We start from the raw sequence: 22,836 nt of genomic DNA, 5'->3' as shown, positions 1-22,836 counted from the left end.
CCCCAGAAAGCCCCCTTCCAATTGTGGGCTTTCCTCCCCTACCTGAGGACTTAGAAATAAGGCAGCCTTACATTTCTCCTAGGAATAAGAACCTTTTGCTCACTCTTTTTGAACAAACAAGTAATTATTTTATTTTGAAGTATCCACGTGACTCATTCCTTTAGTGCCCACATGTCTCCGGGTACTATCTTTTTTTTTTTTTTAATTTATCTTTATTGTTGAAAGTACTACAGATGTCCCCTCCACCTCACTGATCTCCTCCTCTCCACTCCTGTTCCCTCCCCAGGCCTCCACCGCACTATTGTCTGTGTCCATGGGTTACGCATATATGCATATAAATTCTTTGGTTAATCTCTTCCTGTCCCTCCTTCCCTCTGAGATTCGTCAGTCTGTTCCATGCTTCCATGTCTCTGGATCCATTTTGTTTGTCAGTTTATTTTGTTCATTAGATTCCATATGAGTAAGATCATGTGGTCCTTGTCTTTCTCTGACTGGCTTATCTCACTTAGCATAATACTCTCCAGGTCCATCCATATTTTCCCAAAGGGTAAGGGATCCTTCTTCTTTACAGCTGCGTAGTATTCCATAGTGTAAATGTCCCACAGCTTTTTGATCCACTCATCTCCTGATGGGCACTTGGGCTGTTTCCAGATCTTAGCTATTTGACTCATATTTTGGGTTTGTTCACATAAAATATACTGTATTTCTCTTCTAGGGAATTTTAACTGGCAGCCAACACATTCTGGGTTGTGTTGTAACTTCTAAGATATGCTTCTCTTTAAAATACATGAAGGTGGAAAAGAGGAAAGGCTCCTCCATCAGTGACCTGGACACACACATGGTTCCCTTTTAACGTGGGTGCCACTGACCAAAGTCCCTTTGGTCAACTGGGCTGGACTCTGTCTATCCTGGAGAAGGAACCAGTTGGCCCAGCTTTGTCTACTCTTGAGGCTAGTGGTTTGGGTATACTCAGCACTGGGCTTCTCCAGCTGGAACCTCGCAGGCGCTCACATTCTCCTAGCTACTTGGTATTTTTAAAAATATAAAATGCAATGAAAATTTGGGCAACATCCAATCAATTTATGCTTTTAAACCTTTTCTGAACATCTTCTGACTTGCTGTCCTTTGTTCATTTTTTTTAGTTTCATGTTGGTTTTATTTTGCCCCTAGAAACACCCTCCTATCCTGGCCCATGGGGTAGCAGGCTAGCCACAGTTGGGCCCTACCTATCTCAAAGCTTTTTGCCCAATGAATGAACCAAAAGTGGCAACAATAACAACGATTACTATGGCGCTTACACAATAGAGAGATCTAGGACCACACATAGAGCGAGCGAAATACCAAACATCTCCCCTTTGGAGTCTGGGACAGCTCTGGCGGCTGCTGTTGTGCAATCAGTGACAAAAGCCCATTAGCAAATGCCAGAGAAACAAACTGCCCCTTCCTGGAGCCAGTGGGCATTTGTCTCTGTCATTCCTCCGGGCATGGGGCTCTGTTCTCTCTGCATGGATAGCACAGCAAATCCTGCTCTGGAGCCAAGCATGAGCTCTTTTATATGGTTCTGCATATCCAACCAACCTCAGTCACCTCCCTCTCCTCTCCTCTCCCTCTTTGACCCAGCTCTTGCACGGAAAATCAAGGTAATGATTTATATGTTGTAAGCAGTTCTGACAGGTGCACTCTATCTGGGCTTCCTCCAGCCCCAGGACTAATCAGAAGCTTATCTTCTCCTTTGTGTAATAGGGAGCAGTCAGGTTCTATGACCCTCCAAACAATTCAATCACTCATGGGGGGATTCACCTTGGAGGGAGGACACCTTGATATAGGAGAAGCTAGGAGAAGGCCATGCCCTGACATGTATCCAAACAGTGGCAGTCAAGGGCTTGAGGGCAACATGGCCACACTGACAAATGCCATTTGCTTCCTCAATTTAAACTCCTCATATCCACCAGGAATGTCCTAGGTTGTGCCGGCGGCCTGGTGTATATCCTGTCCTGGGTGCAGAACATTCAGCTATCTGAGCAAAGAGGGGCCGTTTTGAAAATCACAAGTGCAGAGAAGAAATGGCCTGCGTTGCCCTTGGGAGAAAGCGCAGATTCCTTGGGAAGGTCTACGATGCCCAGCACGGTCTGGCCATAACCTGCCTGCATGTCACCAGCATCTCCCTGTGCCCAGCATTCCGGCCGCTCTGTCCTCCTGTGTGACTTCCCACCTCACGGCGTTTGTTCATGGCAATTCTCCTGCCGGGAATGCTCCCCCTCTTTTCCTTACCCGCCTCCTGCTTCAGCTCAGTTAGCAACTGCTCCAACAATTATTCTCCTTTCCCCGGGGTCAGAGCCTCTGTTCTCCTATGCACCGCACACCTCTCTCATCTGCAGCCCCATCCCAGTGCCAGGTGACAGTAGGCATTTAATTCATGCTCTTTTCAACCAAAAGAGCCTCTAAACTCCCTAAGAGCAGAAGCCACACCATTCATCCATTTCTAGGGACTGTCACAGCACCTGGCTTACAATGGGTGCTCCATACATACTTGTGGACTTAGTGAAAAAATGAATGAGACCTAGGTGGCGCCTATGTTCTTAACTGATCTGACCATCGAGTAGGGTAAGGGCATGTTTCATCGGGATTGGTGTGACAGTCACCTGTGAGTTTAGCTACAGAGAGACTTTACTCTGGGAAGGGGTAAAGGTAGCCAAGTGTGGCCTTGTGTCACTGCCATCTCAATAGCTAACCTTATACCCCCTGTCTTGTCTCTGTTGATAATCTTGTTTCCTCCCCCAGAAGGCTTCTCTCAGATGCTCTTTGAATTTGTAGAACAAATGATTTAAAAAAAAAAAAAAAAAAATCAAGCTTTCTAAACACCTGCATGTTTGGTATTGAAATATCAGGATAAGTGGATGACGTTTTTCACCTTATGTCTGGATGTTTTGACATTCAAGAGACAACGTCTTTATTTAATTCAAAGTTGCAGAACTCTCAGTCCCTGAAAATAATTAGAGAAAGTGGGATCACAGAGCAGAGAAGGAAATGTCGAGAAGGAGCCCAGGCAGTGATTAAATACACAGCAGGTTGACTGTGATGTCTGGCACGGGTACACGAAGTTGGTGCTATTGCTGTTTTCAAATAAAAACTCAGAACCTGCTAGTTCCTCACTGGAGTGTAAGCCCCACGAGGGCAGGGACCACACACGTCTATCCCTGACTATATGTGGGGAGCCTTCCTCTTGTAAATGCAGGTGAGATCGATGTTAGGTTCCACAGAAGGAAACATCTGGGGAATTTATGTTTCTAGAAGGCTCTGACAGTAGGATCAAGCATCCAGTGGCTCCGATGGCTGAACCCCATTGCTGTTGAGAAGCCAGACAATGTGGTGGTTAAGAGTCGGGGTTCTGCAGCCAGCCAGCCAGGGTGAACTCTGGTCCTGCCTCTGCTGGCAAACAACCTTGCACAAACTGATCCTCTGTACAGAGCACCGTTTCCTCATCTGTGAAGTGGTGGTGATAGTTTTAAGCTCATGGGATTAAGGTGAAAATTGTACAAGGAGATAGGTATGCAGAGTGCCCGGAACAGTGCCAGGCACTGGTAGGTTCTCAGTTACTGCGAATGAATGGAATGGAAAGAGGGAGGCGCTATGAAGGATCCTACACCATCTATGGGTCCTGAGACTGGGAGGCAGTAAGAGCAGAGTGAAAATGCTGTCAGGCTGACCCCGAGTCCCCGACCCAATTCTTTGAGCCGGCATTTCCCAAAGGGAGGCCCATGACCGCACTACTCAAAACAACAGATCCACCAGCTCTTTGTTAATGGTCCATGGCAAGTGGAGGAGCCCAAGCCAGATTCAACGCATTGCTTCCATCATTGAGAAAAGTCTTGCTGGGAACAACAAAAGTGTCAGCTGAACTCTATGGTGGCTTAGTGACACGGACGATTCATATTCTCATACAAGCTCCTTATCTGGCTGTAGACCGGCACTGAGCCAAGGACCACATGTGGAGTAGAATGTCATAAAAAACAGTAATCCCATGAGAAAAGGGGTTTCCAAGGTCAAGTAAGTTTGGTGGAAAAATACTGCATGCCGTATATCTTTCCTGGAGTTTGCTATCATATATTAGTATATCAAGGCCCTGAGACACCCTGCCATAAATAAATTTGTTTGAATGTGTTTATGATGGGGTTTCCCATATATTTTTGAGCAAGAAACATTTGTGAGTATGTTTTATGCCACTGCTTTTAACATTTTTCTGGAAAAGAACTGAGCCCAACTGATTATCTAATCACAACAACATATAACAAGAGTGCGACCCAGTCTCCTCCTCTCAAATAAATACAGATCTAACACTTTTTAGTTAGAAAATTTTTTTCCTTCTGGCTCAGACATTCTAAGGAAACCAGAGAATTAAATACCACTCCTGTTGATAACCATCTCTTTTAACACAAAAATACCCTTATAAAATGTTTTCTTCCAACCAGTTTTATTATGGACCAAAGAAAAAGGAAGGTATTGTCCTATATACTGAGCTATAGGGAAATATCTAAACTATTTCTCTGATAAGGATGGGTATTTAAAATGCTTATATCAATGCATCATTGAAGCCTGGTTTGCAATGTACTAGGATCAAAGTGATCGTTTCCTCTACTGAATTTGATTCTAACATATTTATGTTAATTATTTTCTAAAAAATATCCTATGTATAAGGAGCAGAGGCCCCAGGATTCCTCTTGTGGTTTCAAATTAGTTTTTCACATAACCTGGTCGCCAAAGGGATCTAGGCACATATTTTTCTTTATGTCCTGTTAGGTCTAATTGAAAACCAAATACAAATCAGTTCTGGCTTTGTTAACATTCTAAGGTTTCTTGAACGATGTACTACTTGGGAACTGCGTGACCTGTGCACGCCCGCACACGCATTCACACGTGTGCACACACAGTTTCAGGGGCTGGAACCCAGGCCCTCAGGCCAGCAGCAGTGAGCTCGCATTTCAGAGCCAGGCCCTGTCATAATTCAGATAATTCTATCTGAAAAAGTCAGAAAATGGAGATACTTTCCCCCCCTTGAATCACCCAATTATGCCTGGATTTTCCACTTACTTTAGAAGTATACAGACAGCCGATGAAAGGAAAAGACAGGGAAAATCATACTGATCATTTCTCCTTTGAGAAAAATCCATCTGGGTCAGTGTGAATGAGGGTTGACACAGCGACAAGAGCCTGGCTTGCAAAGCCTGAAAAGGGCGGGCCACCTGGCCTGGCCTGGTCGATCTTGAAATTCAGACCATTTAATGACCAAGGCTAGGAAAAGAGAACGGGTCCTGGTCTAGAACACGGTCCTGCCTCACGACCGGGGAACCTCAAAATAAATGGCACCAGAGGCCATGGAAACATCCAGATTTCCTTCTCTAACATGATTCTTTGCCTTTTCTGATGCCAGTGGACTTTTCAGCTTCCCACTGTCACTGTACATAAGGGGAGTGTCACTTACTAGTTCCTGGCACATTCCAGGAGCCGTGGATACCTTTCAAAGGGGTGGGGAGCGAGAGACCAAGAGACCCTGATCTTAAACCAGGTATAGGATTCTGCTTATATTCCCATTTATGTTGGCTCTAACTGCCACGTGGCAAATGCAGCATTACAAAGGGAGCTTGGAGATGAAAGACATTTTATTGTTACGTGTACACCCTGAATCCAACGCAGCTTTGGAGAGCCAGCACCTACACACATTCAAAGTATGAAACATAATGGATTGCTGGTCCCCAGACACAATACTGCCTTGAATCTTTCCAACCTATTCATCACACTTTCCCGAAACCCCTGGCGTCCAGGTGAAAGACAGGGTGGGAAGGGAGAGGAGAAAGGCAGTAACAACACATCCTGGGCACCTGCTGACCATGGGCATCACGCTGGATACTGTCAGCATGGACTCGATTTTGTTAGCTTGACTCTGGGAAGAACGTACAACGATTTTCATCTCACAGATGATGGCTGAGATGCGGTGAGACCTGGCCCTTTCCTGGAGACTCTGTCACTGTGTTAAGATCGCAGACTCTGGAGTCAGACTAAATCTGCTTAAAAACGTGACTCTGCCCCTTAATGGCTGCAGTCACTTCAGGTTTCTGAATCAGGCTTGTAATGTGCGTAGCAGAAGGCCTGGCACACAGTATGCGTTTAACCGATGTCTGCAGTGCTCTTAATGTCACAGCACACTGGCCAGGGGGTGGGCTGCCCCCATGATTTGACTCGAAATAACAGGCAAAAGGAACTTGAGTTATAAAGGGCAGAACCGCTCGCACACAACCTAAACCTAATTGGCTTGCAAAAGCTCACCCTATATCACATCGGTCCTTAGTGGAAAGGCAACCACATTTAGAGGATAAAGTTGCCTTCAGATTGTTCTATGTGGGACCTTGAGGTAGCAGGAGGGAAGAGAGCCAAGAAAGAACTTACAAAATCCAATCAGAGAACCTCCACTTTGGCGTGGACCTTGAGGTCATGATGTCAATGGCCCTGAAACCCAGTTGGCCTCCGGGTCTGCCTGGGATGCAGCTGAGAATACGGGCAGGTCCCCTGGCCCTGCTCCTGGAGATTCTGAGTCAGTCAGTCAGCTGACGTTCCCAGAATCTCAGGATCAGCCGGGTTTGGTACACCACGACCTAGTTTCCACGCAGCCTCTGGCCCACCTCCCCCCACGCGCAATGGAGAACCCACCTGTGCCCAAGGCGAAGGAGCTCCTACCGTCTCTTTGAAGGTTGTTCTCTAGTCCCTGCTTACTCATATGTTGGTTTATAATGAATATTCAGATGGATACACCAGACATTCTCTTAACACAAGAGGCAGGATAGTAGTATGGATTTTAGAATCGTAAAGACACGAATTCAAGTCCAACCATTTCTGCTTACTAGCCATCTGACCTTGGCCAGGTTACTTTACCTCCCTGGCTTTAGGTCCCACATCCCTAAAATGAGGTTCATTTCAGTACCCACATTATAGGATTATCTTGAATGTTAAATTAGCCAATATATGCCCAGGGTCCCTGGAACACAGCAAACGCTCAATAAATGTTTGCTGCTCTTAATATATCCCAACTGAATTAGTTCCTTTGTCTGACAACGAACACAACTGACATGGTCTCACTGAACATTGGCCAGAGAACAGGCCAGGGCAACACTGGCCAGAGAACAGGACAGGGACATCCAAAACCCTCGCTCCCAAGAGGCGAACTGTGTCCCACCGTGGAGGCTTGGAGGCCCAGGCAGTGCCTGAGGAGCCTGTGGAGCGCTTTCTGATCCCATGACTGAAACCCCATGACGCAGACAGACACAATCAGATAATGATGGCAATCAATAACGATAACAGAAATTATTATTTATTTTCATAACCACAGAGTGCGTGCGCCCCGCTGAGTTACACACGTCGCACGCCAGCATTCCCTTTCGGGGCAGTCAATCAATGGGAGATCTCAATATCCACCCGCGGAGGCTGAGAAATGACCCGCGCCACAGTGACATGCTCACAGCTAATCTAATCCATGGGGCCATCCGGGGGCCATTGCGAGCCTGTGAATATGAAACAGGCTGATTGATTTTTTTCACTGCGGTAGCTAAACACTTCATTGTTATTTGCAACAAATATAAGGAAAGATGAAACTGTAAAAGGATTGGCTATTAAGCCCCCAGAGCAGCCATAAATCACAAAATGAATTCTGGAAAAATTAAAAATGGGAGGGGGAGGCAGCATCGATGTCCTAAGAGGCCTCGGTTATGAAAGCATAAACCCTGAATTAAAATCTGGGGCAGTCAAGGATGATCCTGACTCAACCAATCATTAGCCCTGAAACTGGCCTGGGGTTACCCATCCTCCGGGAGTAAGTCTCACCACATGGTCACCACAGGGGCAGCAAGAATACAAAGACAGAAAGCATTTGATTCTCAGATCAGCCTCAGTTTCTCCCCACTATACTGGGCATAATCACAACCATTCCACTAGGAAGAGAGAAATAGCAATTCACATCCTACCTGCCTCCCAGTGTCCTCGGGCGCGTCACATGAGACCTGCAGCATCTGTCCTTCAAGATGCATCCCCAAAGCTTCTTCCTGCCCCTGCACCTCTTCCCTTCCGCTCTTCCTCTGAATTGCCACGGCAATCTTCTGTGCTCTTTTCAGGACACATGCCCTATCCAGAGTTTCTCAAAGTGTGACCCAGGGACCACCTGCAGCAGCTCACCTGGGGGTGGCCTGTTAGCAACAGTCCTTAAGGAGTCTCCCTCAGAATTCAGAGCTGGTCAACACTCGGGCCTTGGCCGTGGTGTCCTGGACTATGGCTGGGGGGTGGGGTGTCTGAATTGCCACCAGTGGGATTTGCAAACATCAGGGTCATTCTAAGTGCAAAAATGCTAGTCCAGGAAAGTCACGAGAATGTGTGTGTCCTGAGTTGACAGGAAGACAGAAGCAGTCACCAGCAGAAGACACGCGTGTAAAAACATGATGAAACTGAATTATGAGCCCATCTGGGCAGAAAGGCCTTTGAAGCCCCCCTTGCATTTTAATCTCCCCCAAATCAAGCTAATACCTTAAGAAAGCTTTGCCAAACATTTCTGAGAGACACAGATAATGAAAATCCCCTGCTTTGTGATCATGAATTATTATTTTCTTAGAAAGCCAAGGCTATAGGAAGTCATAATGGAAAGCAACAGATTTGGGGGCAGATGGACTAGGTTTGAATCCTAGCTCTGCCATTTCCTAGCCATGAGGCAAATCCCTTGCCTGTGCTAAACCTGTTTCCACTTCTGTGAGATCTATTCATTTGACAAACATGTACTAAGGGCCTGCCGTGTGCCATGCATTGTTCTAGGTGCTGGAGCTACAGGAGAGAACATAGTGTGGCTTCTGCTTTCATGGAGATGACACTGCAGTGGAGATGGGGGTGGCAGGCAATGGACAAATGATAGATCAGGCAAGGGTAAAAGCTAAGGAAAGGGGGGCCGGGTAAGGACACGGAGAGCAAATGGGAAGATGTCAGCATGCTATTTTTTAATTGATTTCAAAGAAGGGAGGGGGGAGAGAGAGAGAAACATCAATTTGTTGTTCTACTTATTTATGCATTCATTGGTTGCTTCTTGGATATGCCCTGACTGGGGGTCGAACCCACAACCTTGGCATATCAGGGAGCTCATACCTTCTGGACTCTACATTTATAACTGGTTAAAAAGCAACTTTCAACCGGGCCTAGGTTCCCAGGGCACTGGCAGTCAGCCATAAGGAAGGAAGGGATAACTCCAGGCTCACCCAGCTGGGAGAAGTGTGCTAAGTGCGATTTCCCACCACCCAGCTCCCATCCCAGGCTGATTCGATGACTTGAACTATGAGTTTCCCTTGCCTAGAAAGAGCTCTGAGGGCCTCTTACCCCTGGGTAATGGGAGGCTGAGAAAGAAGAGAATCTTGCTAAGTGCAACTACATAAGACCTCAAGGTCTTTGTTTCTCCACGCCGAGGGCAGGGATCCGGAAAGTCAAGGGGGGGAGGGGGCGAGAGGCAGAGACAGCCTGACCTGGAATAACATGACACTAATTATTAAGAAAACCATTGCAGATGCCCAGATGTATGTGTCTGGGTTGAACAGCCAGAGCTCTTGACTTTTAGTCCCAGCTCTAGAGTAACCGGCTGCCAGCCACTGGGCAAGCCACGTTCTCTCTCAGAGTCTGCATCACATTTAAGGGCTCAGGTCCCCCAGCCAAGTGGATCAAGGGCTGATTCTTAGCCCTGCATGATCTGGGGCACGTTATTTCACTCCTTTGAGCCTCATCTGTGCAATGGGCGTTTTTAACAGGGAACTCCACCTCCTGAGGTAGCTAATGCAAATAGAGTGTCCAGCATGGTGCGTGAAACGGAGCAAATGCTCAATAAATACTAGATGTCAGCATTTTCACCTACCAAATACCTGTCCTGCCCTTCTCACTGGCTGTTCAAAAAAGCTGGATCAAGGGATGAGGTAAGAAAACCCTTTGTGATATAAAACAGCACTTTACAGCTATGTGGTGTTGTCGTTAAATTATCATCGTGATTATTGCTTTGAATATTATGATACCGAGCAGGAGAGAATGTTTTCATAGTAGTGCTTCTCACAGTCTCTCTGGGTAATAAGGGACTGGGTTTGAAAGGCTACCTTCCAGGAAAAAAGCAAAAAAAAAAAAAAAGCCACATTCTTGCTTTGAAAAGCTGAGCCTCCCAGCCCTGAAACAGAACAGGTTCATTACTCAGGGAGGATTAATTAGCTGTCGGGTATTATTAAACGTCCTCACTCTCAAGATCCACACAGAACTGGAAACTCTGAAAGGGAGCGGAAGGTAATCATAGCACAGGGAAGAAAAAAAAAAGCCACAATTGCTGGCGATGCAAATTTCAAGAGCTGAGCATGTTAGTAAATTACAGTCTGATTAATATCGCGTCAGCTCATTCTCTGTTCGGAGTCATTGTTCTCAATCTGTGGTCTTCGGGGTTGCCTGGGTTTCCTTCCTCTACCAGTGGGATAAAAAAGGAAAGGGGGCTGGCCTCTCCAGGGTTCGCATGGAAGGGACGCTGGAGTGTGCGCATTTCACTGAGAAACAGGATATTTGAAAGTCTAGGAAGGCAGAGGAGGTGACATCAGATAAAGTATTTACAATATTACAGCAAATGTGTCTCCCACGTTGGTATAAGAACTGTTGAAATGACTGGAAAGTAACAGGGGCTCCTAAAAACAATAGCTCGGAGGAGGCATGTCTCTATAGAGTCCAGTGACCCCTTTATCTCCGCATCAAGGGCTCATATTTAAAAGGCAGACTCCTCTGGCCCACTCGACTTGCTAAAGAGAATCCCTGGGGCTGGGTTCCAGGGATCTGTGTTTGTAACCAGTGGTAACAGAACCACTGACTTTGCCCAGTCTTCCGCCACTTAGGAACTAAGCTTGGAGAGAGCAAATGTGGTTCACTGGCCCAGGGTCACCCAGCTGGTTAATAAGAAAAGCAAGAGGCAGAATTGGGATTTTCTAACTCGGCCCCACCTTGGGCCCCCTTCCGTGTAGGATACGTACAAGTTCACTTCCCAACACCACTGTCTTAGGTCGGAGACAATTTCTGCTGTAGTGGGAACTCACATATAGGCCTTCTCTCCTCCTTCATCATGGGGATGGCACCTCCAGGACTAACCACAGACATAGGAAATCCCGTAGGATGCCATGGACAACAGAGATTCATACTACAGACTACAGATGGCATCTGAGAAATCCCCTCCACACAGCAAACCAGGGCAAGGGAACATGTGGGCAGAAGTTCAGGTTTCCCAGTGGCACCTAATCCATCTTTTCCCCTACAGGACAGTAAATTCCTGAGGGCTGAAAACTGTCTTACTCCTTGTGTATCGCTAGCATAGCGCTTGCTGCTTAGTAGATATCAGTGACTAGTTTGTAGAGTACATACAACTGTATAAAAAGTATATTACAAGAAAAATGAATATTAATTTTTCTCATATGCTTAGGCCTACTACCAGCAGGGGCTAAATTACAGCCATACTAATGGTGATAGTAATACAAAAACAATAGAGGGAAACTAACATTACTGAGAGCTTTCTGTGAGTCTCGGCACAGGCTAAGCTCTTTCTCACAGACCCCAGAGCAGTAAATCCTCACGACTGTCCCAGGAGGCAGGGACCACCATCGTCCCTGTTATCAGATGTGATGTTAGAGGCACAGGGAGTTTAATTAATGTGTCCAAGGTCACTAGATGGAAAGCAATGGAGCTACAGTTCTCAGCCAGGACAGACTGACTCGGCATGGACACTCCTCATTTCTCTACCCTCCAATCTCCCAAACCTGAGCATTCAGAGCACCGACCAGGTCTGGTGGGGTGGACTTGCTGGCAGTTCTCCAGGCTGAACACACAGGCTGACAAGAGCAGCCAAAGCTTGCTGGCTCCGCAGGAGCTCAAATGAAGGCCGTGTGCCCATTAGGACTAAGCAAACACGCGACAGCCCAGCACTGTGGTCAGCAAAGAGCCCGTGTTCAAACATCCACCCAGTAAAGAGATGAACAAGTGAACGAACAAATAAGTGGACAAATAAACGAGTGAGCTAATCAGACACGAAATGATCATTCAGCTCCCACCTCTGCCTCTAAACCTGGGGCGACCACCTCTTTCCTCAGAGGCACCTCGCCGGCTCCCTTCTCAGTGTCTGGCTCTGGTCAGAAGAGCAGCTGCCGTCTGGAAGCACGTATTTTACACGGTTTGGCAAGTCCCTTGGGGCCAGGGCCGGTCTGGACATGTGCTGCTTTCCTGCTCACACCGAACACATCCCAAACTAAGCTCGTTACCCAGTCTTGAACCAATTTAACCTATATCTGGAGAGCGTTCCCTTAAAAGCTCACTTTTAGAAATCTATTTTTAACACCACTTCCCCATGAGACCTTTCCCGGTCTCCCAGAACCAATGTAATTTCCCCCTCCTTTGATCAAACGGCAACTCTCTCTGACTCACACTGCATTTATCTCCCTCTATTTAGTGTCATAATCACTTGTGTATTAGTCCAACGAATCTTCTTTCCTTGCGAGACTGTGCATTTCTGCAGGGCAGGAAGGAAGCTACTCAGACTAATAATGGAGATCATTTGTTTACCGAGTCCCAGCCACGGAGCAAGGGTTTTCCACTCTCATTGCATTTCATCTTCGTAAATCCATGGGCAGTAAGCATTAGGCTCACTGTTTCGCAGATGGAGAAACTAAAAATAACTTGGGTGACTAAAGCTCAGAAAGGCTGAGTGACTGTGGGAGGTGGTTCTGGTAAGTGGCAGAATTGGAACCTAGGCCTGTTAGATTCAGAAGTTCCTGTTTTGAAGCACGAGTCCAACTTTCCATCTCAGCAGTCTCATCCCTGTTCCTCGAGTAACAGAAGATGCTTAAGACATGTAGGTAACGGGAACAGGCAGAGGCCAAGCATGCAGGAGCCTAAGGCAGTGGCCACGCGGACGGAAGGCAATGCATGGATGTGTGGTCACTGGAGCTTGGCACCTGTCCTGTTCCTCCATCCGCCACCAGAGTCTGGGGTAAGTTGAGTCTCTGCTGGATCTCCCACCCTCTCATGTCATAGCTGCAACATTCACAGCGGCCAGCACACGGCCAACCTTGGGAGGCACGAAGACGGTGGCAGAGAACAGCCGCAAGGACTGTGAGGGACTCACCCGCAAGGTCGTGATGGTGGCAGGGTCCCGAAGCCGGCCCTCCTCATCTTTCAGGTTGTAGCCTTCGGGCCTCTTATCACGCTCGCTGACTTTCCACAGCTTCACAGTTTTATCTGTGGAGGGCAGGCAGAGGGAATCAGCATCACAGTGAAGGGAAGCTGGGGAAGGACTTTTCTCCTGGGGGGGGCGGGGGGGAGCGGGAGAGGGGGAGGTAATAATGGAAGAAACTGCCCCAGGAGCTGGCTCATGTCAAGGGCTTCAGTGCATAAATCTTGTGTCATTTGAAGGCAGAGCTCAAGCTTCAAAACAAAAAACGTGTATCGTGCAGAGACAATATGGTCTTCTTGACAATGGGCTGTTAAATCTACAGCTTAGGCATTAATTTTATTCATTCCATAAAAATATTTATTGAACACTGAAGAGTAGGAGTAGCTACATATATTGAATTAACTATGTGAGCACTTCGCATTGAGAATGAATTTAATCTTCACAAGCACCCTGAGAGGTAGGTGCTATTATTATTCCCATTTTTGTGACGCATCTCAATAAACACTGCCTTTACCATGACCTGCACTCCCTACTCCCTCACCCTTTCTGATCTCACTGTCTTCACCCTACTCCCTGCCACTCCCTGCATCCCTGCCACGTGGCTCCCTTACAGCTCCTTGTACACGTAATCCCACTGCTGCCCCAGGGCATTTGCACAAGCTGTGCCTTCTGCCAGAACAGCCCGTTACCCTCCTTTTCCCATGATCTTCCTCTTCGCTCTGCTCTCTCCTGTGTCCCAACTTCAGTGGGGCCTATCCTAGCCCACCGAGACATAGAAAGGTTTCAATCATCATTCTCAAGCCTCTTCTTACTCCCCTATTTTCCTCACCGTGCACTTCACTACCGGACAACTTCTTTATTGTATCTCCCTCACTGGAATGCAAAATCAGTACAGAGGCAGGGATTCCGGCCGTCTCGTTCATTACTATACCTCCAGCGCGCACAACAGGGCCTGGGACAGAGCACATGCTCAGTGACTACGAGCTGGCTGAATGAATGAATGAATGAATGAATCTCATCTGCCCAGTGCATATTGCTAGCAACTCAGGGAAATGAAAGCAAAGAGATTCATCAGAATGCTCCCTTCCCCTTGCAGTCTCCTTGGAGTCCCCACCTGGAAACCACCTTTCTCACCTCTGTCCTGTCCCCACACTTTATACCACTGGCTGACACCTGTCCTTCTCTACAGCAATAAGATGGGGAGAGAAGTCCAATGCCCACAGGGGTCAGGCAGGCCGGGGGAATGAGCGGCAGGGGCCGGGGGCGCTGGGGAGCTGGAGACGGCGTGTCCCACCCGCAGACGTTCAATTCCATCTCATAAAGGAACATGTTCGGGCCAAACAGATCCCGTCTGCGGGCTGCAGGCCTTTGGAACCTTCCCTATCAGATCCTGCATTCGTGGTTTGTACCTTTCTAACCTCTCTTCTGGAAGGCAGGGCCTCGGTGCCTTCTCTGAGTCTCCCTCTATGCCTGCTCATGGTAACGGTCCCCAGCCACGTGGCCCAGGACTGCGATTCCCACACAGCGGGCGCCTGACTAGGATTTCTTGAGTGACAAACAAGCAGGACTGCCAGATCAAGTGGGGAAAAAACTACAGTGCCCAGTGACATCTGAACTTCAGGTCAACGACGTGTCATTTTTTAGTCTACCTGTGTCCCAAACATTCTAACCTTACAAAGACAGATTCTTAACTTTTCTGTGCCTCTGTTTCTTTGTTTGTGAATTAAGGAAAGCTGTGTCTTCCTCACGGGGCTCTGATGAAGATGAAAGGAAAGGCCGTGTGCACAGTGTCCAACGTGGTGTCGGGCCTCTAACAGCGGTCACAAACGGCAGCTGTTACTGGAATCAGCAAATGGGGGACTATTCCGCAATAATGACACGTTGCTCCGACACCATCAGCTTCCCCCAGGACGATGCCCGCACAGCGACGCCAGCCCTCCACCTGGTTCACCAGGACTCCTTTTCTTTTTTGTCTTTCCTCCCGCTCCCGCACCTCCCCTCGCCAAAGCCTTGTCCTCAGGGGTCTGAAATGCACCCAGCTGGGGAGTGGGCTTTCAGCAGCGGTCTGGGTAATTTAACAGGTAAGTGCCTCTGTTTCCTAAAGCCTGGGATCACAGGCTGCTCGGGCCCGACACGCCGCCGGCGTAGATCTGTGCGCTCACCGGCAGGTACCGACACCGAGGCCACGAAGCCCTTCCCAGGGGCTGGGTGGACTCGAGCACTTTCTACTTACATGATGACACTCCTCTGGTCCTACCCTCTCTGCATATCCTGCTATACACTGAGCTGTGACAAAAATGAAACATGGGCCATATTTATACAGTCACTTGATGAGCTACTGATCGGCTGTGACTTAGAAGAATCCAAATCAGTGAATTTTATTACCAAACATTTTTAATTGCTTGGCTTTGAAATGCATCCTGTCCTATTTGCAAGGCAATTCTTCCTTGTATTTTTCTTATGAATGATGAATTGCTATGTAGGGACATCATAGGTAATTAAGAATAAAAACCACCTATAATCTCTCCAGTCAGGGACAATCATTGTTAACATTTTGCATAGTATTTTTTCTATGCATTTTTTTTTGGGGGGGGGATAAAAACCTTTAATAATATTACATATATAGATTTTTTATTTTCTCATTTATTTCCTTCTTTTTATTATACAAGTGTACAATCATTACTACATAATTGTAGAAAATAAAAATGAGCCTAAAAGTAAAAAATTTAATATCCCCCTCAATTTCACTACAGAGAGGCCTATTATGAAAATCTTATGTATGTCCTTTCATTATATTTCTGTGTGCAATTACATAACTGTTTTAAATAGACATAACATGTATACATGATTTATGAATATGCTCTTTCTCCTAATCATATCTATCTATTCCAACATCTATTCCTGTAAATATATAATTTATAATAGTGAGCATTTAATAATTAAAGGTCTAATAAGGGGAGATTTATTAGTAAACTATAGAAGAATCATATAGGGGAATGCTATACAGCCATTGAAAATGTTATGGAATTTTAGAAGAATATTTTAACAATTAGGAAGATATTCCTGTTATTAAGTGATATATTACTAAATAAAAAAATCTGGTTGCCAAACAGTTTATAGAATATATCACATTTCTGTTGAGGAAAAACCCCACAGATTTATTCATGCTTCTTTGCTGTTTTCTTTAAAAGAAATTAGCAGAGGTTTTCTCTTCTCTGGATGGGAACATGTCCATTACCTTCATTTTGCCTCTCTATTTTCTAACCTTTTTTTTTTTTTTTTACAATAAACATGTAACTATTTTCACAGCATGTAAACCAAATCAAATATACCTTCTCATCTGGGTATTAAGGCAGAAGTAGAAAGCTAGGCAGAGCAATGTGTTTTCATCTCGCAAACACACTCACAACTGAATGTTGGCCTTTTTTCATTAAAAATTGTAAAGTTGGAAATATATTCTAGCACAAAGTAAAAACTGTACCCAACTATAATGAGATAAGCACAATTTTCTTTTTTTAAAAAGATAATTGATGGTGAATTCAATCCAATTCCCCACGGTTGGGTTGCCTGGAGTCATTCTTGACTTAATTGTCACAGTGTTTCTTGACTCCCCATCTCCAAGCTTGTGGATAGGAAAGGCTGAGGAACACATGGCTGTTGCTATGAGTAATGACTTTTCCTATATTCTGGCTGGGTCTCTGAGTAGTTTATCATTACTTGTGGCAGCTTTTAAACACAATCTTATCATCTATCTTCATTTTCTCTTTTGTACAATAATTCCAATTGTCTTCCATTAATTTTCGCATGTTAACCTATTTGGCTTAAGGGGAATTCTCAACCTCAATATTAGTACAAAAAAGAAAATCACAGGAGAACGGGGAATTTTTCTTATAAGAATCATTTGGAGATGCTGTTGGCATATGAAATAGCATCCCAAATGGGAAGATAATATCCTTGTTAATCAAAAAACTATTTAAAAACTCAATTAACAGAACATTATGCTATATAATTAATCTTCATTGCATATCACTGATTTTTCCCCCCACCCCCTCACAAAGGAGTTAATGTGTCTTTGAATTTTATTGTAATAATCAATAGGCTAAATTTCATAATATAAAGTAAGCTAGCTATAGCAGACAATCAGACACTTTCTCTGCCTGGAGTAATTAAGTCAGAATCATCAGAAGTCTTTTTTATTCTGAGCAGTGTTGAATCTGCAGAGCCTTTGAGTAAAATTTCAGCGGTACAACTAAGAGGGAAGAAACTGAAATAAATTCATGGTCTGGCTTTCAAGAAACAGAGTAAAAAAAAAAAACAACAATAAATACAGTTATGAGAAAGAATTAAATTTCTTTGAATCTGGAAAAACAGGCAAATGGAAATCTGGGCATGTTGAGATAAGTCTAAACTGGCTGTATCAGAATTGCCATTTTTCAGATTTGTACACTGGCTTTATATTTGAGGGATTTTTGGTTCATATGCATTAATCTGCTCTCCCCTCCTTAAAAATAAAATTAAAATAAAACTCATAGTCAAAACTGAGAAAATAAAAATGATAAAAAGAACAAATCTATAAGCCACCCGTAATACATAATAAAAATTAATCGTAATAAACCTTAGGTGTGTTTTAGTCTTTAAAAATGTTAATATATGTTTGATCATACTATATCCATAGTTTACATTTTTCACTTGACATGTGACCATTTCCCTTTCTTTATAAATGCTGGGGATGGGCAAGTAGCAAATCCCCAGCTTTTTAATTCATATTTAAATGTATACTCCTCACAGACTCACACACAATGAAGTGAATCATGCTCCAGCTTATTTGCTTGGGAGAGGGTGTTTAATTTCCATCCACTAATCCTCTTAATTGTTATGCTACCCAATTAGCACCCTTTAGTATATGATTTTCCTCTAAATTGTTTGGAGCCTAGATGGCTTCTTTCAGCAAGGGTGTTAAGAAACTTTCGGGTAGGTAATTCCGCTGTATAAAGGCTTACCAAATTAATATGGAATTGGGTCTCCATTCAACCCCCAACATCCTCTCTCTCAGGCCTATTTATATCAACTCTCCCCAAACCAGCAAATGGTGTTAGGACAGAACAGAGGGAGAAAGAGCCAGAAACTACTTCTTCATCAGCTCTTCGGTAGGGTCCTTCCCCCTTCTTGACCTGTGCTGGAGACCTTGAATGTGTCAGAGCTGCAGGCATCTGCTTGAAAACCCCCCAAAGACATCCAGGGATTAGAAACTTCTACTCAGCATGCCGAGCTCACAGGACTGCATGTCGAGCTTCCTGAAGCGCGTTCCCAGAATAACATTCAGTGAATCTTAAGACGGGAAATCGCATTCCAGAAGCACCTGGAAGTCATCTGCGTGAGTGGAAAACTGCAGATAACGGGTCTCACATAATTGGGTCAGACATGTGTGATATTTAAAAAGAATCACTGTTATTGACCGAGGGCCCACTCTGCGCCAGGCACCCGGCTAGGCATCTTGCAAATATTATTCCTACTTTTTTTTTTTTTGACAGCCTGCAAGGTTAGGAAGGAAAATTGGGTCTAAGAGACATTGAAACACGATTTGGCTGAAAATACCAAGCAGGAGAAGTCATTTGCACATACCATTAGTAGACAGAAGGAAGTAGGCTGCATTCTGCTGGGGGAGCCATCTTATTTTATTGATTTTTTCTTCTATTTCTAAGCTCTTCAGGTAATCGAACTCGGGTTCATGGCTCTGGAATGTGCTGTAAACATTGTATTCGCCCCTACGATGAACCTGATTTTTACTCTGTAAGAAGGGGGGAAAAATACACCAAAGATTAAATCACATAGGCCACCTGCAAAGTCACCAATTTCTTCTTTTTTTGAGCAGAATCATTGGGATGGGATGGGCAGGACCATGAGAGCCACAAGTTTTACCTGAGCCCAGAGGCCTCCAAAGCATCTGACCGTGCGCCTCTGTTGGTGACTATTAGTAACCTCCAGCATACATGTATTTATAAATGATATACATGAAATTCTGTTATATGGTACACATCATAACATATACATAGAAACAGAAGTTGAAAGAGGGCATGATTTTAAAAGCAATATAAATTTTAAAAGTCAATATAAATAGAAGTCCAAATATTTTCTTTCTGCTTCCTAATGGATGTCTTGAACACCTTTGGCGTAAGCCATCCCACGCTCATGCCCGTATACACTTCAATCAATCCCTTGCAAAGAGTTCAAAGTTATAGAATCTGTATCTTTCATGGGACTTTAAAAATCTCACCAGATTCTCACACAATCTCTGAGGGGTAGGCAGGGCAAGCAAGTGGACAAGAGAGGCTCAGAGATGTTTTCCAAGGTCACGCAACTTCTAAATAGTGGATTTGGGCATCAGATCTCCACCCCTCTACCCCTTTTTTTCTAACATGGGTAACAAAACAGACAAGGGCATGGGATGACATCTGCATCACAGAAGTGGAAAACACACCTGACCTAGGTGTTGTCACATGGCTTCGTTTCTCAGGCTTAGTGTCCATTTCAACCCTAAGCCTCGCAACAAAGCTCAATATTTAACTGCAGGTCATTATCCCGGACGTTTATTTTTTATTGAACTAAACCACCCTCCTTTGGAAAATGGGTCCCTGTTCATTCTACTAATGAATCAGGCTTCCCAAATACTTCAGGAAATTACAATAGGCGAAACCTATAAATAGCGAAGGGGAAACGTGGGTCGGAATATTACTGGCAACATGCTGCCCTGGGTAATTTATGCTAAATAGCTCCTCCGGTTCCTCTTTATCATCACTATGAACCTAATGGGATTTTTTTTTTTAGAAATTGAAGAAGGTTTGAAAATCAGTTTGAAGAGGACTTGCAATGCCGACTGATACTTGTCACCAGCCTGCCTGCTGCGGAGAGAGACAGTCCACCTTAACAATAAATTTATCCAAGTTGTTGATTTGGTACCATCCAAATCAGACTGTCAAGTGTGTGTCGGATGTGCCAGACCAATTAGCACTCGGCAGTTCTGGAAAAGCAGGAAAAATTCCAGGTCACGAAGAGCTATTAGCTCCTACTTGCCAAGCACATTTCCCGGTTTCCAGGGCCAATGGAATAGGCTGGGCGCCTGACTTAACGCTGAACGCTTGAATTTCTACAGAACCCCAAGGGATTATGGTGCCCTTATAGAAATTAATTGCAAATAATATGCAATTACCAAATATATCACCTCTAAATGAGGCTTTCCTATTTTGAGGGGAGGTGGAACAGAAATGGCTTTGAGGCACAAGGCAGGCTTTAAATTGCTAGGGAAGTCTCCGGTGAAGCCTTCCTCCTGCACTGGGCCTCCCCACGCTGGGCTGGGCGCATCTCAGAGGCAGACAGCGGCAGATGGGAGAGTTACTAGGACACAGGCCGGCCTGCTGGAAGCTCCAGGGCCATGCCAGGGGGAGCCAAGGAAATCAAACCGGGCCATAATTCCATTCTGACAGAACAGAAGCAGACACCCCCAAAACTCAATTTATATGAAAAAGAGAAACAATTCCTAGTGGAACCCAAGTCCCAGGAAGAAATGGGCTTTTTGCGATTCAGTGGAAATTAGAACTCCTGCTCGGAAAGCATACAGCGTTCAGCTCCAGGGACCTGAGTGTCACCTGCAGTAAAGCCTGTGCCCTGTGCATCGCTCAGATGCCATTCTGTGGGACTGCACTCTCTTCGGCTGGGGGAGCTATCATTTTCTTCTCTACTGACCCAAGCTGTCCCTTTCACATCTGTTGGCAAAGAACTGTTTCTCTCTCCTACATATTCTGCAGGAGCTACCTGAACTGAGGGGAGACTTCATTTTAGTCACTCGAGGAGAAATTTCACTCCAAATGGAGGTGTTATGCTCCAAAAGCACCCCTGGCATTTGGCGGTCAGATGAGACCAAGAACGTGTGATGCCCAGGTTTGAAAAGATAAGGCTGTGCCCGGGAACGGCGTTATTTTCAGGTGCTTTTATGAGTGGGAAGGTGGAACTGTTGATGTGAATGACTTTTTGGCAGTCTCTAGTTGGCTAGCAAAGCAGCAAGGTTAAGGGCGACTTGTGAGGATTAAGGAACAGCAGGAGGCCTTCTCTAAAAAGGGGAAGAAAAGGGGCATTTTGCATTCACTTGCCACTTACCTCCTGCTCTCGTTGAAATATGACAACCCGACCCCCCTTGTCCCCTGTCGCTAGTAATTCTCCAGTGTGGTTGAATTCTACCGTAGAGATAATGTCAGCTGCAAAGAGAAGACAAAGGCAATTTAAGTAACTGCACACTTACTCTGAAGCGATAGATAATAGACATACTTTTCTGTGCATTTAAGGGCTTAGGGCTTTGTCTCTGCCGTGGAATTTACAAGGGTTTTATGTTCTATATTTTAAGAGCCACTAGAAGTGGCTCTTTGGAAAGTAAATTTCCTAGACGCCCACACTGCACTGTGGTCTCTTGGAACATCTGGTGAGAACAAAAGGGAAAAGCACATTCAGGCCCTTTTATTTGGGGCAAGAGAAAATGAATTTCTCTAAGGCTCGGGGAAATGGCAATTTTCTTCGATAATTTCTACCAGCCACAGAGCCTGTACCCACTCCCGGCCTCTTTGCATTTCCCTTTCTTCTTACACCAAGGCATGTCCCCAAACAGGTTTCAGTGGTGGCTTTGCATATGAGGGCTGGGGACTGTGATGAAGCCAGGCTGGGATGCCTGACGCTCAGACATGCAAAATCATCGGCAACCTCTGCAAGTTGGAAATTCAAGGACAGACCCCACCAGTGCCCCAGCTTGACCCATGCTCTTTCTTTCTGGGAGGGCACGGCCTTATTCCAACCCCAGGAGAGGGGTGCTGAGAAAACAGGGTCATGAGGTCAGAGGGAGAGGGCAATCTGTGCCCTGCATTTCCAAACGGAGAAAATACACAGGCGCCAGGAACTCCGATCACAGATAATTGCTGAAGGAATGCCAGCCTGCCAAGCTTTTCTTCAACACTGGTTACCCCGGAGAAATACGGACAGGTAAATTACCTAGAATTGGATTTATTAGGGCTATTTTTAGAAAAATGTCAGAGGTTAATTCTTGTGCAATTATTTCCCTGCAGGGCTCCAACAATTGCTACTGAGAGTTCAAATAAGTTAAAAAAAAAAGGGGGGGGGGCTGGATTATGACTATGGCCTTTGACAAAGGAACATTCTGAAGATTATGTCCACGTGAGGAAAGCAGAGGGGAAACAGTGAGCTGGAAAACGAAGGCAATTACCCCTGACCAATTCACATCTCAGCTCTCACTTTAACATCCTTTCAGGATCTTCTTTGCAGGCCTGATTTGTTCGGGTAAGTACTGTACAAGCCTCCACGTGGCATATAACTGCCCTGCCCACATATGAAAATACTTCTATTTTCTTTGTGCAGAAGGGAAACGAGTAAGGCACAAGCCGTAGTCACTCTCAAGCCGGGCACATTTAAAAGGACAATTCATGATTTCTTTTTTTTTTAAATTCTCACCCGAGGATATATTTTTATTGATTTTGAGAGAGAGAGAGAAAGAAACATTGATGTGAGACAGAAACATTGATCAGTTGCCTCCC

At 45.3% G+C, this 22,836-nt stretch overlaps 1 protein-coding gene across 3 annotated transcripts in view; it reads right to left on the bottom strand.

The window, feature by feature from the left end:
• Positions 1-22,836, bottom strand: part of PPP2R2B (protein phosphatase 2 regulatory subunit Bbeta) — a 365,106-nt gene that overhangs the window by 69,113 nt on the left and 273,157 nt on the right. For all 3 annotated transcript variants that reach the window (XM_016202915.2, XM_016202913.2, XM_087815919.1), the window contains 3 exons: positions 21,398-21,495; positions 18,869-19,034; positions 13,199-13,311 (listed from right to left, as the gene is read on the bottom strand). In XM_016202915.2, coding sequence (XP_016058401.2) covers positions 13,199-13,311; positions 18,869-19,034; positions 21,398-21,495 — 377 coding nt within the window. The remainder of the gene's footprint in view (positions 1-13,198; positions 13,312-18,868; positions 19,035-21,397; positions 21,496-22,836) is intronic.

The sequence above is a fragment of the Miniopterus natalensis genome, chromosome 4, assembly GCF_054644295.1.
Source record: "Miniopterus natalensis isolate mMinNat1 chromosome 4, mMinNat1.hap1, whole genome shotgun sequence".
In the NCBI taxonomy this organism is placed as follows: Eukaryota; Metazoa; Chordata; class Mammalia; order Chiroptera; family Miniopteridae; genus Miniopterus; species Miniopterus natalensis.
Note: the sequence above shows the minus strand (reverse complement) of the source record. Positions and strands in the feature narration are given on the sequence as shown.